We start from the raw sequence: 14,872 nt of genomic DNA on the forward strand, positions 1-14,872 counted from the left end.
CTCGATGGCGATTAACCTAAAGATTGCTGTCTACCAATACTAAGTAAAAATTCTTCATCATCTATTTGTCTCATCAGTGATAGCACGAGCTTTCTGAGTATGATGGGCAATCACGCCATACACCATGAAATGTGGGGACCCATCTCAAACACACAGAGGGACTGCTGTGCGAAGTCTCAGTCAAGCAACGCAAGTTTTGCCAAACTGCAGCTGAAGAGCAGCACATGGTACATCAAGGAGTTGCCCTTCTATCTTTCCACTTGGTTTTGAGATATACTTCTGAACCAGAAACATCTTCTGCCAGGAAGCAGGAATAAGAAGAGTAGAAAGCTATTACAAAGGGCACTGGCCAACCTGGCAAAAGAATTCCGAAAAATATGATTTCCAATATTAAAAATTAACCATCCCAAGAAAATTAAGTTAATGATGAAAAGAATGATAAGAAATAAAACAGGCCCAAGTTTACCAACACAAAGAAGGAGAGAAAAAAAAAAAAAAAAGGTAATGTCTTGGAATGTTACAAAGGAAAAATCAAGTCTGCATCTGCCCAGACTGTCACACCACCTGCCAGGACAGACTTCTCAAAGTCAGCGAGGCAAGTTGTGCAGCAAAGCATGGCAGGCAAACCTTGGCACTTTTCAGCAGCAGAGTGAATGGGAATGAACATCAACACAAATACTTAGGAAGGGGTATGGTACTGCAGTGCACTGAGGGCAGAGGCCTCGCTGTTTCAGGGTTTGTATTGCATACCGTAGCATCCCTTACAATTTCTATTTCACATGCCACATTATGATAAGATTTTGATCTATGAGGCAGCTGTGCTCCTTAGAGAAGCTTTACAGATTAAAAGTACACCAGGTTATTCCTATTTCCTACCTATCTGCAGTGTCACAGCACTAGGACAAAGTCCCCACCTTTCAAACACCCTGTACTCACTTTCATTACAGATAATGCCAGTCCATCCAGGTGAGCAAACACAGCCACTGTGTTCACTGTTACATCTGCCTCCGTTCAGACAGTCCTCACAGCTCAAGCTACAGTCATTGCCAAAAGTGTTATCAAGACAAACTGAAATGAAAAAAATACAGAAGGCTTAGTGAGCATCCAGACAAAATACTTGCGCAAGCTCTTACCTATCATTCCAGATGCACAAGTGGAAAAAGGAACCTACACAACATCAACGATCACAACAAATCACAACCACAAATCACAACAACACAAAATGTGTTAATGTTGTTAGCGTTACAGATACCACTGAGTTGTCCCAAAAGATGGTCCCAAATGGAGATTACCATATTTTCCTCTTCAAATTTTAGAGTCTGAAAGGAAATTGGGGACTTTAGCTGGAATACTCCTTTAAATGCTGTGATTCCCCATCAAAGAGCACTTAAAACTACTTTTAAAGAGCAAATATTTTGCCTTCATATGAAGTGAATTTGCACTAATGTTTAATAATATTGTATATAATTAAAAGTGTTTCTTGGGAGAGAATCTCCTTTTCTCCTTGTTAGTCTCCCCGTTTTGTTCTTCTGTTGCAGTAAGTGGATGAGTTGCTGTTAAAGCGTAGTTCAGTGATACTTTTAACAGCATGATTTGTGTGTTATTCTGGGAAAACAAAGCATAATACACATCAACACTTCCTTTTTTCTTCATGGATATGAAAAAAGTGTCAGTTTATATGGGAAATCTAATATGAAAAAGCATTCCTCCTTCACCTTCCCCACCCTCCTTTTCCCCCTTGCACCCAAATACCAGCACACACATGCGCATCCTCATGTTCTCACTTTGGGGGGTCTATTGAGAAAGGCATAAAACATAAATGTTACTCTCTCTTAAAATATCTCAGTGACATAAAGTTCCTATCCATGCGGTCAGTTTATTGCCTTCGAGGCTTTATGGCTGTGGCTGGAGGCTTTTTGGAAGGGGATTTTGAACAACACCTGAAAGCGAGCTGGCAGATTATTTCAGCTAACAGTAAGCCAGCAGGCTGGTTGCTTTTCACCAGTAATTTTCTGTGTCAGGCCAGATTTCCTCTAGGTCTCAGCACCCAACTGTTCCTTTTTCTGAAGCTGAACAAATGGCCAAGCTTTCAGAGACATTCAGAATGCCAGTGCTCCTGCTTGGAACAGGTTACAAATTCATACTTCAGAGAAGTATTACCATTAAAAACATCATGTTTCTACATTAAAAAGTCATTAAATCTATACCAGCTTATTGTTTAAAGCTGTATTTTTATAATACAGAGAGCAGCAGAAAAATATGTCTGAAAGTATAAGGAATATATCAACATTGGTGAGGTAAAAGAACTTACTAAACCATTAAAAGCTTCATTCCTCCATCACCTTTTCCTACAAACCCTCACGTGCTGCAAAGCCTCAGCTTTAGAAAAAGTGCAGACGCTCAGCTATGACTGATAATACCCAAAGTTGTGTGGCTAAACATAAATAAAACATGCAAAAAACAGTCAATAAATATTTGATTGTGGTTTCTAGGCCTGATAACTTTGCCTGTGGTTATCTCATTTATCCATTTCCCAATTGGTTATCAGTGTCGTTGAGTCCGGCTGGATGCTATGAGATTTGGGAGGTCTTAACAGTTTTGTTCATAAAAATAAGTTAATTTTTTATTAAAGCCAAGACCAGTTCCTGATTTTTGCCTGTAGGGCACAGTCCTCGGATGAGTAATTAGAGCTTATATAAAAATCACAGGACATACATAGAAAAAATAAAAAATCTCATTTCTCCCGGGTGAACCACCAGCACATACGGCACTCATCAGAAAACAAGCACAGGATTTCAGCTCATAATACTCTTTAAGTGGTGAAGTTTTCACCTTCAGGTGGAAAAACTGAAGTCATGCAAAGTCCAGGTGGGGTGTAAAGCTGCTTTGCACCCACTCTTGTGACTGTGTGGGCTCATGTGCTCTGTTTGCCAGCAGTTGTGCCAAGCCCTTGGCCAGCCTGAGCTGCGAGTGGATGATTCCGTGCTTTTCCCAGAGAACATGCCTGAAGCATCAAAAGGGACCTGAATCTCCAGAGGGTTGTTTTTTCCACAAACAAGAATGTAAATATCTTAAGCAAAACCCCTCCAATTATTATAAAAGAGCTGGTAAACAGGCACAGATGCCCTCACACCCCCTTTTCCTAGCCCTGGGAGAATGGGAAGGTTTCCCAAGGGCCTGTTCTCAGTGGAACAACTTCAGTGGATTTTGGGTACTGCAGTGATCCACACAACCCTTTCACCCCTGGGATGAAGAGAATCTCTCTGTCTGTTGCCTCTGGGGCTTTATACGATGTGTTGTTTTTCCAAGAAACCTCCCATCCCTTGGCTTTCTGTGCTGCTCACTTTTCCCATGCCCCCCTCCACATGCCCCCCCTGCCACATCCAGGCAGCAGCATCTGCGACCAGGGAGCCTCCCTGTTCCCCAAACATGTCCCATTTGGGATGGGACGTGCGGCGATGCCTCCTCCCTGCTGGCAGGGAGGACAGGCAGAAAGCAGGATTAATGCTCATCCCTCCTCTGCTCCCAGCCAGCCCAGCAGCACTCTCACCCCAAATCCTCTTTCTAAGACTACTCCCCCAGTTTGCTGTGAGGGTAAAAGCGATTCATTCACTCACCGACCCTGTGCACCAGGGTGAGCTCTCCTCGTGGGTGTTCATCCTCGTAGAAGGCACCAAGCGTGTAGCGAAGTAGCTGGGGGGGACCTCTGAACTGCAGCCCCGGAGCCCCAGCGAACCCTGCTGCCTCCTCCACATCCATCTCTTCCCCACCTAGGGCTGGACACACAGACGTGCCATCAGGACCTGGCGCCGAGTCTTCCTTCCTGACACTTTCCTCTCATTTACTTTTTTTTTTTTTTTTTATTATGCTGGTAGATTTTCCAGCTACACCCCTGTGAAGTCTGCACAGCAGTCACAGCTGATTCATTTTCTCATCTGTATTTAGAAACAGAGTTTCTGCTATCCAAAAAAGAGAAAAGGGTGGGGGGAAAAGAAACCTTTCCCTTTCCTTTCTTCTGGAAATAAACTCTGATCCTGAAGAGTCAAAAAAAAAGAAAAAATTAAATGGGGAGTTTAATTTTCCTCACTTGAAGTTTGAGATTATTTTTAGTTAATGAAGGTCATTACTCTAGCTCATTTTGGAGATGACAAATATAGAGTGAAGCTGGCTGTCCAATTTATTTTCAGAAAAGCTAAAATCTGAGCCTTAAAATGATGGGAAATCAGTTGGCTTTCTTTTTGGAGTTGGTTATAATATCAAACACCGTCCAAGGTTTAGCAGGTGCTAAACTTGGTTATAAAACTAAGTTGCTAAGCTAAACTCTGTACTGGTTACACTGGCAGAAATCCAGAATCACACCACTGACTTTAGTGGAAAACTTGCCTTGGTTCAAAGCAGAATCTGGCTACCTTTTTTCCACAGGATATTAAACCTCATCAAGCTGTACGAGAAAACTGTCAAACCAGTATTTATTTCTAAAACATGAGGTGTAGGTTTTCAAACATGTCCAGGGGATTTAAGTGTTCATCTCCCATTAATCACTGGCAAACCCATTACTTGAGGATGAACTTGGGATCCACGTGTTGCACGTAGCTCTACCCTGGCCACATTCAGAGATGGCTCAGGTTGGGCTCCCCAAATCCCAGGATCTGTGAAAACTTCAGTTGAATTCATATTTTAAATCAGTGGGAAACATTTTAATGGCTTTCAAAATGTAAAAATATCTTACCGATGCAGGACCATCTGTTAACACCAAGCCTGTAACCCTCCTTACATGCACATTCGTACGACCCCAGAGAATTAACACAGAAATGGTCGCAGTTGCCATTATCAAGACGACATTCATCCACATCTAGAAAAAACAGATATAAATGCTGATTAGGTGCAAGTACCTATGCTCTGAGAGTGAACTCTGTGCCTGGCTGCATCTGAAAAATTATTCTGTGCATAAGAAAACCTGATTTTCTCAGTATTTTGGGGCTCTCCATCTCTCAGTAGTACTAGATGTATTAAAACATTTCAGGGCAATATGGAATAGCTTATTGCACCTATGTTTTTATCACAAGTGAAAACAGCTGCCTTAAACTGCTAAGCTCAGTTGATCCTTTGGTTATTTTGAGGGCTCTGCTTTCTCAGAAGTAGTCTTTAACACACATCAATATACAGTGTTCATAGAGAGGAGGAAAAGCTCCTCTCTGCTGGCTTGTCTCCCACAGCCCCGCTTCTCCATGCTGGATGCTGGGTTATTACTGTATTCCAGTCTTACAAAGTGGAAATTATCCATTTGTAAAACCTCACTAGAAAAACTGGCATATGGTCGCGGGTTGTCTTATTAGGGAAATGCCCACAAAGCCCTGGGATGAGCTTTGACAGCATTTCTTCTTCCCGCTGTTGTGCTTACTTGGACCGAGCCAGCGGTAGGAAAGCACTGACCGTCGCAGGCGCAGCCGTCGGCGTTGGGCTGGAAGCCAGCTTTGCAGGCACACTCATAGCCACCCGCGTAGTTGATGCAGAACTGGGAGCAGCAGGACTCTCCGGTCTCGCACTCGTCCAGCTCTGCAAGGAAGGGGCAGCTCGTTCAGCCCTTGGACACAGTCCGGGCTGCTGTTAACGGTTTTGCTCAGCAGCTACTGCACAACTCAGCACGTGTCTTTCTAGGTCCTCCTCTCCCTCCACCCGCATGAAACAGTGTGAATCCTGACAGTGGTTGTCTTCTACCTTCTCCCACAGCACCCAATGCCATCACATCCAGGGAGAACCATCTTTTCTACAAGTCTTATCTGCCACGAGGTGATTTACAAAACAGACAACAACTAGGTCTCAGCAGCCCCTAAATACCATCTATTTAACAGCAACCTACATTTAACCATTTGGGGTTTTTTATGTTCAATCTTATTCAATGCAAAATACCTTGAAACAACACCCTGATCCAACGCATTTGCTGCACGTAAGTAACCTGCTAGGTGCAATTTAGTTTTTGATAACTAATTGCCCACTGCCTTATATTCCCCTGTGTCCATCTGGAAATTGGTATCGTCGACACCGCTGTTCTGGTGATTAGATGTGAGAATCGAGCTGTTATCTTTTCTCTACAGGCTCTCAGCTGATCTCAGCCCTTGCAGCCTGCTGAGCAGGCCGGTGGCCATTCCAGGGCCACCTTGTCAATGCTGAGTCTGCAAAATGCTTTTGAACGTTACCCAGATGAGCAGCCGCAGATGAGAAAGGTCAGTGTCTCAATTAACCTTGGAAGGAGTACCAACATTATTAGGAAACACCGACAGGAGAAAGAGGAGAAAGAAAATGTAATTAATCAATCGAGGTGAGGAGGTCAGCACGAAAATGATTAATGTGGGTTATTTGAACACCGAGCGCTTTCCAGAAATGTCACAAGGCGCGTTTCTCTGCAGTACGTCAGACGACACCTTGCTCTGGGGTCTTGCAACAGCCCCTTGTCTGTGCAGGAATGCGAAATGTGCATCCAAGAAAAAGGAGATTTTTGCTGTTAAGAGCAGCTTTTCATGTCTTCAGCCTTGCCAAACCATTCCCCTCTGCTCTCACTTCCCAGAGTAACTGCTTCTCTCTGAAATCTCCATCAGCAGGTCACTGAGCAGGGGCACGGGCGGGAGGCTGCTCTGCCTCCTCCAATCTGTGCACAAACAAGACTGTGTAACCCACCCCATCCCTGTGAGGTTCTGGGTCCAAGTCTGCCTCCCTGACCTTCTTTTCTTTTCCTTTTTAAGCTCCAGCATCAACTGCCCTGCAGACCTCAGTGTTTCCCTCCTCCCCTGCTCCTTCCTCTCTTCTGCACTTGGCTTTTTTTGTTGCAAGACTCTTGTCTGTAATGCCTCTCACATTCACCAGAGCTCCTGCTCTCTACCTCTCCTCACATCTTACCATACCACTCTGTGATGCCTGCTCTTTTTTTCCCCCCTCTTCTTGGCTATTCTTTGAAATTTTAATGGCATAGTGACAGCATGCCTAAACCAGAATAAGATACAGTTTGCATAGCAAAAGCCACAAACAACAACAACACAAAAAAATCACATCGTAAAATCATTTAAAACATGAAGGAATTTTTAAGCTCTTCTCTTGAAATAAAAACAAATCTAACTCTATTGCTTTCGCTTCCTAAGTGAGATTTCTCACAGCCAGAAGTGCAATCTCATCACTGAGCAAATCTGATGGAAATACAGCAACTTTCATAACACAAAGTCGAGTTTGCACATGAAGCACTTCAGAACAGCAGTGCTACTGCTCCCAGCCAGAGCCAACCCAACTGAGGAAGGGAAGAGAAAAAATTCAGACAAGTGATGCTTGGACTGGGCAGATATGGCCACAGCAACTGGAGATGCACCAACATGTCATCTTCCATTTGGGAGGCAGAACTCCTTCCCCTTGTTAATTAATAATCCCTGCAAACATGCAGAGCAAGGCAAGCTGGAGCAGTGGCTGAGGAAGCGCCAGAGGATGATATTAATTAAAACTTGTAGAAGAAGGGAAGGGGATGGGAAGGTATTTACTTGAGTGACAGCTCTCCCGCAGGCTGCCCTTGCAGAGAGACCCACCACCCCTCCTCCCTCCTCCCGCGGAGACGCAGCATTTGCCATGAATTACCTGCACACGTTTTGCCATCAAAATCGAGGCGATAGCCATCGTCGCAGGAGCAGCGTGGCCCCGCAGTTGTGTGCTCGCAGTGGTGAGAGCAGCCGCCGTTGCTGTCCTGGCAGCTATCAACAATTTCCATTTCGATGCCTTGTGGAGAAATAAATCAAAAGGATGTTAAAAAGCAAGCACAGGGGGAGAGTCACTGGAGAATAAGCCTTCTGTAAAAAAGCATCCATAAGCCGTCTGCTGTAGCAGAAAATGTAAACTCAGCTCCCACACACACCCAAGAGCAGCACGTTTTGGAGTCACTGAACTCTGAGTATTTGTCTCCTTGTGTCATAACAGTGGATGCTCTTAACTTTGGTAGCATGAAGCTGGCTCACTGTTTCACCAGTCTGCCTGCTATAAGAATGTTACAGGTTTCCTGAGATTTGCGTTCTGAATGCAATGGCAAATTCTGCCCTTGCTCTAGAGGAGGAAAGGAACCATCTGAGGAACCCAGGTGGTCCAGGTCAGCCCACACTGCTTGTTTTCCAAAGAGTAGCTTTTAGTTTTGTGTGCTTATGCAAAAGAGTTGCATTCTGAAACATTCAGCAAACACAAATGCCTTAAAACCTTCATAGTTTTAAGTCCTGCTGGTGAGCCTGACACCTAACAGCAAAGCAAAACAATCAGCAGATTCTGGCCCTTGGACATCCTTCAAGCGGGCATGTGGCAGCTCCTCTGCTGAGACTTTGTGCCCCTAAAATTAATACCGGGTGGTGGTATGATGCCATTGCCAGCCCCCTTTGCCCTGACAGACCACCCTGTCCTCCTGCACTTGGTTGCACTGGACAGTCCCCACACCATTTTGGCCAGATCCAGTGGAAATGCTCATATAGGAAAGGGAACGTCTGGCCACCTCATTCCCACCCAGGTACTTCATTAGATGATTTCTTCAGGATGAAAAGAAACTATACGCTCAGTTATAAAGTTTCTCTTGAAGAATTAGCTGGATTGTCTTGTTACAGAGCTATTTAGAGAGGAATCAATTTCCCATACTATGTAGAACTCAGAAACACCCTCCCCTCAAGGAACCACTGTACTTCCCGAAACATCCCATCCCAGCACAGTGGGCATCAGATCTGTTACAGAAGGATGGATTTCCCCGCTGCCATGGTTCATGGACTCTGATCCTACCCCTTTCTGTGCCCCCAGAGAGCAACCTGCCTGCCAACAAGAAATGCAAGTCTAGCTGGAAGCGGGTATAAATTAGGACAACATATATTGAGGGCTACATCTCATGTATGGTATGATTATTTGCACCAGGGAGAAGAAATCTAGCCTCCTGTCCAGTGTGTTAAACTGGGATTTAGGAAACCCAGCCGACCAAATGCAGAATCTGACTTTAATGTATTATCTTCATCATTTACTTTGTCTCAGTTCTTCATCAGCAAAACTGGAATAACAGCTCTTCCCCATGCCACTGGGAAATGAAAGAATAAACAAAGATTGTAAATTGCTCAAACAGTGGGATAATCCTGATCATAAATATATGCAGGATGTTTTTATTTTTAGTGTTTGCTCTGTAATATTGTACATAAGGCACAGAGAATCACCATCCCCTGAGACTTGCTGAACATCAAGAAAAAATATTATCAGAAAATCACAATGAAATCTAAGTGGTCTAAACCACCTTTTTATCCCCATAACAGATCATTTTGTGTCTATATATTAATTGCATTTCCTCTCCCATTGCACTACTCACAGTTCCCCATCACCTATGAAATAATTCTCCAGGATGTCTCTCACATAATTGCTTTTTGTTTTTAATGTATGTTAATGATTTGAAACTGATTTTCATCTTTATTAAGTATTTCTTACACACACACATTCTTAAAGAAAGCATTCATTCTCTGGCATGCAGCACATTTTCCTAAGGAAATTCTGCTGAAAGTTCTTGCACAGTATTATTAGATTGAATGATCTTTGCCCACCTCTTCGCTAAAACAGGCCATGCCTTTGTGTGCATTCCAGTGAGCTTACGTTAGGTCCATAATAACACCAACCCTTCCACATCACCTCCTTTATTAATCTAAATATGCCCTCAAGGATAGCCCAGGGATCACTGATCAACTAACCATGCTGGGAGTCAGTCCCCTTCTCAAGAAAAGTAGCATTGATTAAGAAACCCTGCTGGCAAGAAGTACATGAAGGAAGACAACAGGGCTCGGCATCATTTCAGTTTTGGAAATTTTAGTTGCTCAAGTATTTTTTTTCATCCCAAATCTTGCTTTTTTCCATTTTTTTTTTTTTTTAAGTATCTACTTAACCGTGTCAATAATCTCAGGAGAAACATAAGCAAATTTAGACAGATAAAGACAAGAGCAGAACATCACATTGGTTTTCTTTATCATCAGATCCAGCAGATAAAAAGATTGGGAAGAAGAGGGCAGGAATTAATACATTTCATAGAATAGCAATATTTTGGTCACTCTGGAATAGAATTCACCAGACTCTGAAGATAAACCAACAGGGCTATTTGCTCTTTGAAATGCAATAATTAACGTCTGTGAACAGAGGCTTAGGAACGTATCAAACTGCAAAACCAGCAGTAGCAGAAGATGAAGAAAATAGTATTAAGCTTGAGCTTTTGCATACATTTATTTTGCTGGGAGTGCTAATCCAAGTGAATTAAAAATGAAGCATAGCAGTTTGCAGATAAGATAGGCTGAAATGCGTAGCTGTAAAAGTGTCACTTACGGTAGCACTGCTTTCCATCAGCCCCCAGCTCGAAGCCAGGATTACAGACACAGGTGAAGGATCCCAGAGTGTTCACACAACGATGAGCACACCTGGCTCTCCCTTCTGCACACTCATCAATGTCTATGAAGCAGAGAGAAAGGCAGAGACATTCATTTCGATATTAAAACAAAAAATAATACTGCTCTACACACACGCGGCTGCATTTTCAACTGTCCACTGAAAAGAGCATCTTGATGTTAGTGTACAAATTATAGCATCTGAGGAATCCAGGAACGCTGAAACCACAGCATTATTCTCCAGAATAATCTTTTTTTCCTAAACACTGCTGGCCTTGAACCTCTCAATGTGAATATTTACAATATCAAACATTATATTCACAGCATCAGCCAAAGGAGTGTGTTTATTATTCCTGTAACAAGAGCAGTGGCAAAAGAAAACACACAAAGAACTTGGAAAAAAGTCCTACCTCCCAGTACCCTAGAATTACTACCAGGTCCTCAGTGCCATTATGTTTAAATTAATGGAGCAGGAAATAGCAGAATATTTTCTGAATGTCAAATGATTTGGATTAAGTGGTGGCTGAGTTTCAGCACCTACAATGGAGACAGATCTCTGTCACATCCCTGAACCTTGAAGCTTCTTCTTGGAGCAGGGAGGCACCTACTTTAATCAGAGGAGTTTCACCCCACCTCTGAGAAAAGAAAAAAGGTGAAGAGCTGTAGGTGGGGAGACTGTTCTTCACCCAGTCCTCTGCCAAGCAGTCTGTTCCTTAGCTTTATGCTCGCTAGTCTGTACTTTGGAGTTAAATGTCACCAAAGACATCCATCTTTCTAAAAACTTAGTGGAAGAGCATGAAAATATTATTCAGGAATAACACTTGGGGAAAAACAACAACAAAAGCTTACACCAAATACTGCTGGTGTTGAGCACAGCTGCAGAAAACACCAGCCTCCTTGCAAAGACTGTCATTATCTTACCCATGGCAAACCCCTAACCTACCTCCTGCTCCCTTCTCTTGTTCCGACATTTCGCTTGCAAAATACAGATTATTCATCACAATGATCCTGGGTCAGTCTCTCACACACAGGAGAGTCTGGTGTGAAGCTCCTCACCTTCTATCACAGCAAACCACTTTCTAACAGGGCCTTTTTCCTCTGTATGTGCTGTAACCACTGCCGTGCTCATGGCCCCTTCTACTTGAACACAAGTAGCTTTACAAATGCAATCAGCCTACTTGCAAAAAGAGGCCCCAGGCAGTGCAAACACCACACACCGACTCATGAAAATTTCAGGATAAATGACAGCTTCTCTGAAGCAGCAATGTGAGTCGCTGCTGTTTAGAATAAAATGGGTTATTTCTCCTTTTTCTGTAATTAATTGTCACTTTGCAAGTAGAATATATCAGCAAACTCTCTAAATGTTCTATTTTTTTTTTTCCTTTTTCAAATAGAAGAATAAAAGTTGGAAAACTAAAGCACAGCCACCATCCTACACATGTTTTTTTTCCTATCTTGTAAATACAGCTAATAGCTAAAGTATGACATTTTAGTTGCCCTCTGTTTCCTTCTAGCTTGGTTTCCAAAGAGTCAAATACCAGCTTGAATTTTGCAAAAGATATCAAATAATTCCCAGGAGAAAAAACAATAATTGCATATTCATGGTAAGACATGATGCTTAATGATTCAAAAGACTGTTGCCATGAGGTTGGGAAGAAAATTTGTGCCAATATATAACATTGCAAGTTACCTAGTGCTGTAGCTTACACATAAATTAACAGAATTGTCAACATGTATCCAAGATAAAACAAGTAGCATGCTAACCCTAGTATTAAACCCACTGCTGTTTCCATCTATGAATCATCAGTGAAGTTTCTACACTAAAAAATACTTTGCTTGTTCAGTAACACTACTCATGAGTAATCCCGGTAAGACAGGGGGAATCACTGAGGTGTGCAATCCTACCTGCAGAAGGGCTTACAGGCAACAGGCAACTGAGTAAAATACTCGGGGTAGAAAGTATTTTGCAAAGCACTCGGCACACTCTATACATAAGACAACAATTTAAAACATTGGCAAAATTTTGGCTAAGTTTTCAAAAGGAGTTTAAAATTAAGTGTTTGATTATGTACCCTGATGCTGACAAGGCTGTTAAAAATCTGTGCACCATGAAGTCCACGAGTGCTTTCTACTTCACAAAACCATCTAGCATCCAAGCTTCATATTGAAAGAGAAAAGCAGCCATTTTGATCTCTAATTCCCCCACATTTGGGGTCAGAAATGCTTTAGATCCTTTTGAAAATCCCAGACTAAATACAAGACTTTGGAATTCAACTTTTTGAGCTCCTCTCTTTGGAAATCTTACACTTCATGATTTCTTCCTTCACAGTAGTTTCTCTATTAATATGGAAACAGTTCTCCAGCTAAAAAGCCCTTTGAATTCCAAATAGGTTTTCAGTGACCTGGTTCAGAGTGTTACTTGAACCAGTTTTCCAGGAGCTGTATCTGGGGCATTATTTTAAAGGGACCCTACAAAAATAACACTCCAGTTGCTAGAAAGCATGATTTAAGAGACCACAGAGTAATTGCCATTACTAAAATGGTCCTTCGAGACTACTGGCTGAAATAAATATTACAGAGAGAAATGTTGTTTCAAAATGCATACATATATCTGTATAAAATATTCCTTTCCATTCAAAGCTCAGTAAGCCAGAGTGTTGATTAATATCTTTCTTGCCAGCAAATAGTCCATAGTTTCTTACCTAAACAGGACTTTTTGTCTGCAGAAAGATAATGCCCTGCATGACACCTGCATTTAGCAATTCCTCTCTCATTTTGACAGATTTGTGAGCATCCTTCATTTCCACTTGTGCAGGGGTCTATCACTGAAACCAATTAGAGCAGACTGTCAACTTAAAGGTCGCGTTTTTGCCTGAAAATGATCTTACCTGCCATCATTACAACTAACAATGAAGATTACTATAGCTGTAAGAGATTAGACTGGGAAAAACAAAAAAAAGATAAAATTTGGTGTATAGTAAATCTGTTGTTTTTCTCTATGCTGTTTTCTCTGTTGCTGTATGGCTACGACGCTTTAAAGAGTGGGAAGCTGGGCTCTTGGAAGTAGGACAAGAAAAGTACATTTTATTCTTATTTCACTGTAACTGAGCATATTTCAAGAGCTGCTCTAAACAATAGCAATTAGCACTCCAGTATGCGTGAACCCATAAACACATACAACGGTGGAGTTCACCATGGAACAATGTGTATTTAAAAGTCTCTGGAGGAAATAAATGCTGAAGAGCCCCAGAAGACCTCCTTCAGTCTAAAAACATATGCCATTCATGTTGTACATCAAGATATTTTTATTTTTATGAACAATAACATACCATTTCAAGGATAAGCCACGCTAAGTGGCAAGTACTTAGAAACACTATTTATAAATTGTGTGCAGAAGTCTCCACCTCAAAGATTTCACTGTGTTTTATGGGTTTATTTCTGGAACACTTACCTGCTGGAAGCATGCTGATGTATTTGCCCAAACAAAGACTTTGCACACGTCAAAGTAGATCTACTGGGACTGTTTGGAAAGGTCTGTTAAGAGACAAGAGTTTTTGTACCAAAATCTGATATCCTGTACAAGGTTGAGGTTTCAGTTCAGAGTACTAGCTACACTGTCATGCTGGCAAATAACATTACATAGGTAAACTCAGTGGACACCTTTGGCACTGTGTCCTCTGGAGTTCTGCTTAGTTTCACTTTTTAAAAGTTAAGCCGATTTCTGTACAATTGAAGCTCTAATTCAGCTTTAGCATTTTACTAATTATTGTTCAGTTTGAGACACACTACCAGAATTCCTCACTCGCCTCCAGCCCAACATCTCCTTCACCGGTCACTTCAAGCTCTCTACAAGCCAACTTCTATCAGGGCAGTAGGAAGAAAGTCAAGATCAGTTCAACAGCACTGGCACTGGAGTTAGGCTTTCAGTAACTCTGGGGAAGGGTTGAAGGTGTTTCCCTCTAGATCTTGGTGCTTTGCTCTTCCAGTGGCTAACTGCACACAGATATATAGCTGTGCAAGAGAAGGGAGTAGGAGAGAAAGACCTCCATTTTGTATAGATACAATTAAATATGGGGTGGTGTATTGGGTTTGCGTGGGAAGGGTTTGGTAGCAGAGGGGCTACAGGGGTTGCTTCTGTGAGAAGGTGCCAGAAGCTTCTCCATGTCCGATGGGGCCAAGGCCAGGCGGCTCCAAGATGGACCCAGCCCTGGCCAAGGCCGAGCCCATCAGCAGCGCTGGTAACACCTCTGGGTTAACATGCCTAAGAACAGGGGAAAAAAACTCTGCAAGGGCAACTGCAGCTGGAGAGAGGAGTGAGAATATGTGAGAGAAACAACTCCGCAGATGCCAGGGTCAGTTCCCCTGCAGCCCAGGGGCAGCCCATGGGGAGGCAGCTGTGCCTGCACCCAGGGAGGCCACGGGGGAGCAGAGACCCACCTGCAGCCCGGGGGGACCCCACGCCGGAG

The 14,872-nt window shown here is 42.7% G+C and overlaps 1 protein-coding gene across 1 annotated transcript in view; it reads right to left on the minus strand.

Moving 5' to 3' along the window:
- Positions 1-14,872, minus strand: part of LOC141963000 (uncharacterized) — a 202,978-nt gene that overhangs the window by 45,753 nt on the left and 142,353 nt on the right. Inside the window, exons 8-14 of the mRNA XM_074911850.1 lie at positions 13,109-13,231; positions 10,348-10,470; positions 7,615-7,752; positions 5,434-5,556; positions 4,730-4,852; positions 3,618-3,776; positions 937-1,068 (exon numbers count right to left, since the gene is read on the minus strand). Coding sequence (XP_074767951.1) covers positions 937-1,068; positions 3,618-3,776; positions 4,730-4,852; positions 5,434-5,556; positions 7,615-7,752; positions 10,348-10,470; positions 13,109-13,231 — 921 coding nt within the window. The remainder of the gene's footprint in view (positions 1-936; positions 1,069-3,617; positions 3,777-4,729; positions 4,853-5,433; positions 5,557-7,614; positions 7,753-10,347; positions 10,471-13,108; positions 13,232-14,872) is intronic.

The sequence above is a fragment of the Athene noctua genome, chromosome 8 (genome assembly GCF_965140245.1).
Source record: "Athene noctua chromosome 8, bAthNoc1.hap1.1, whole genome shotgun sequence".
Lineage (NCBI taxonomy): Eukaryota > Metazoa > Chordata > Aves > Strigiformes > Strigidae > Athene > Athene noctua.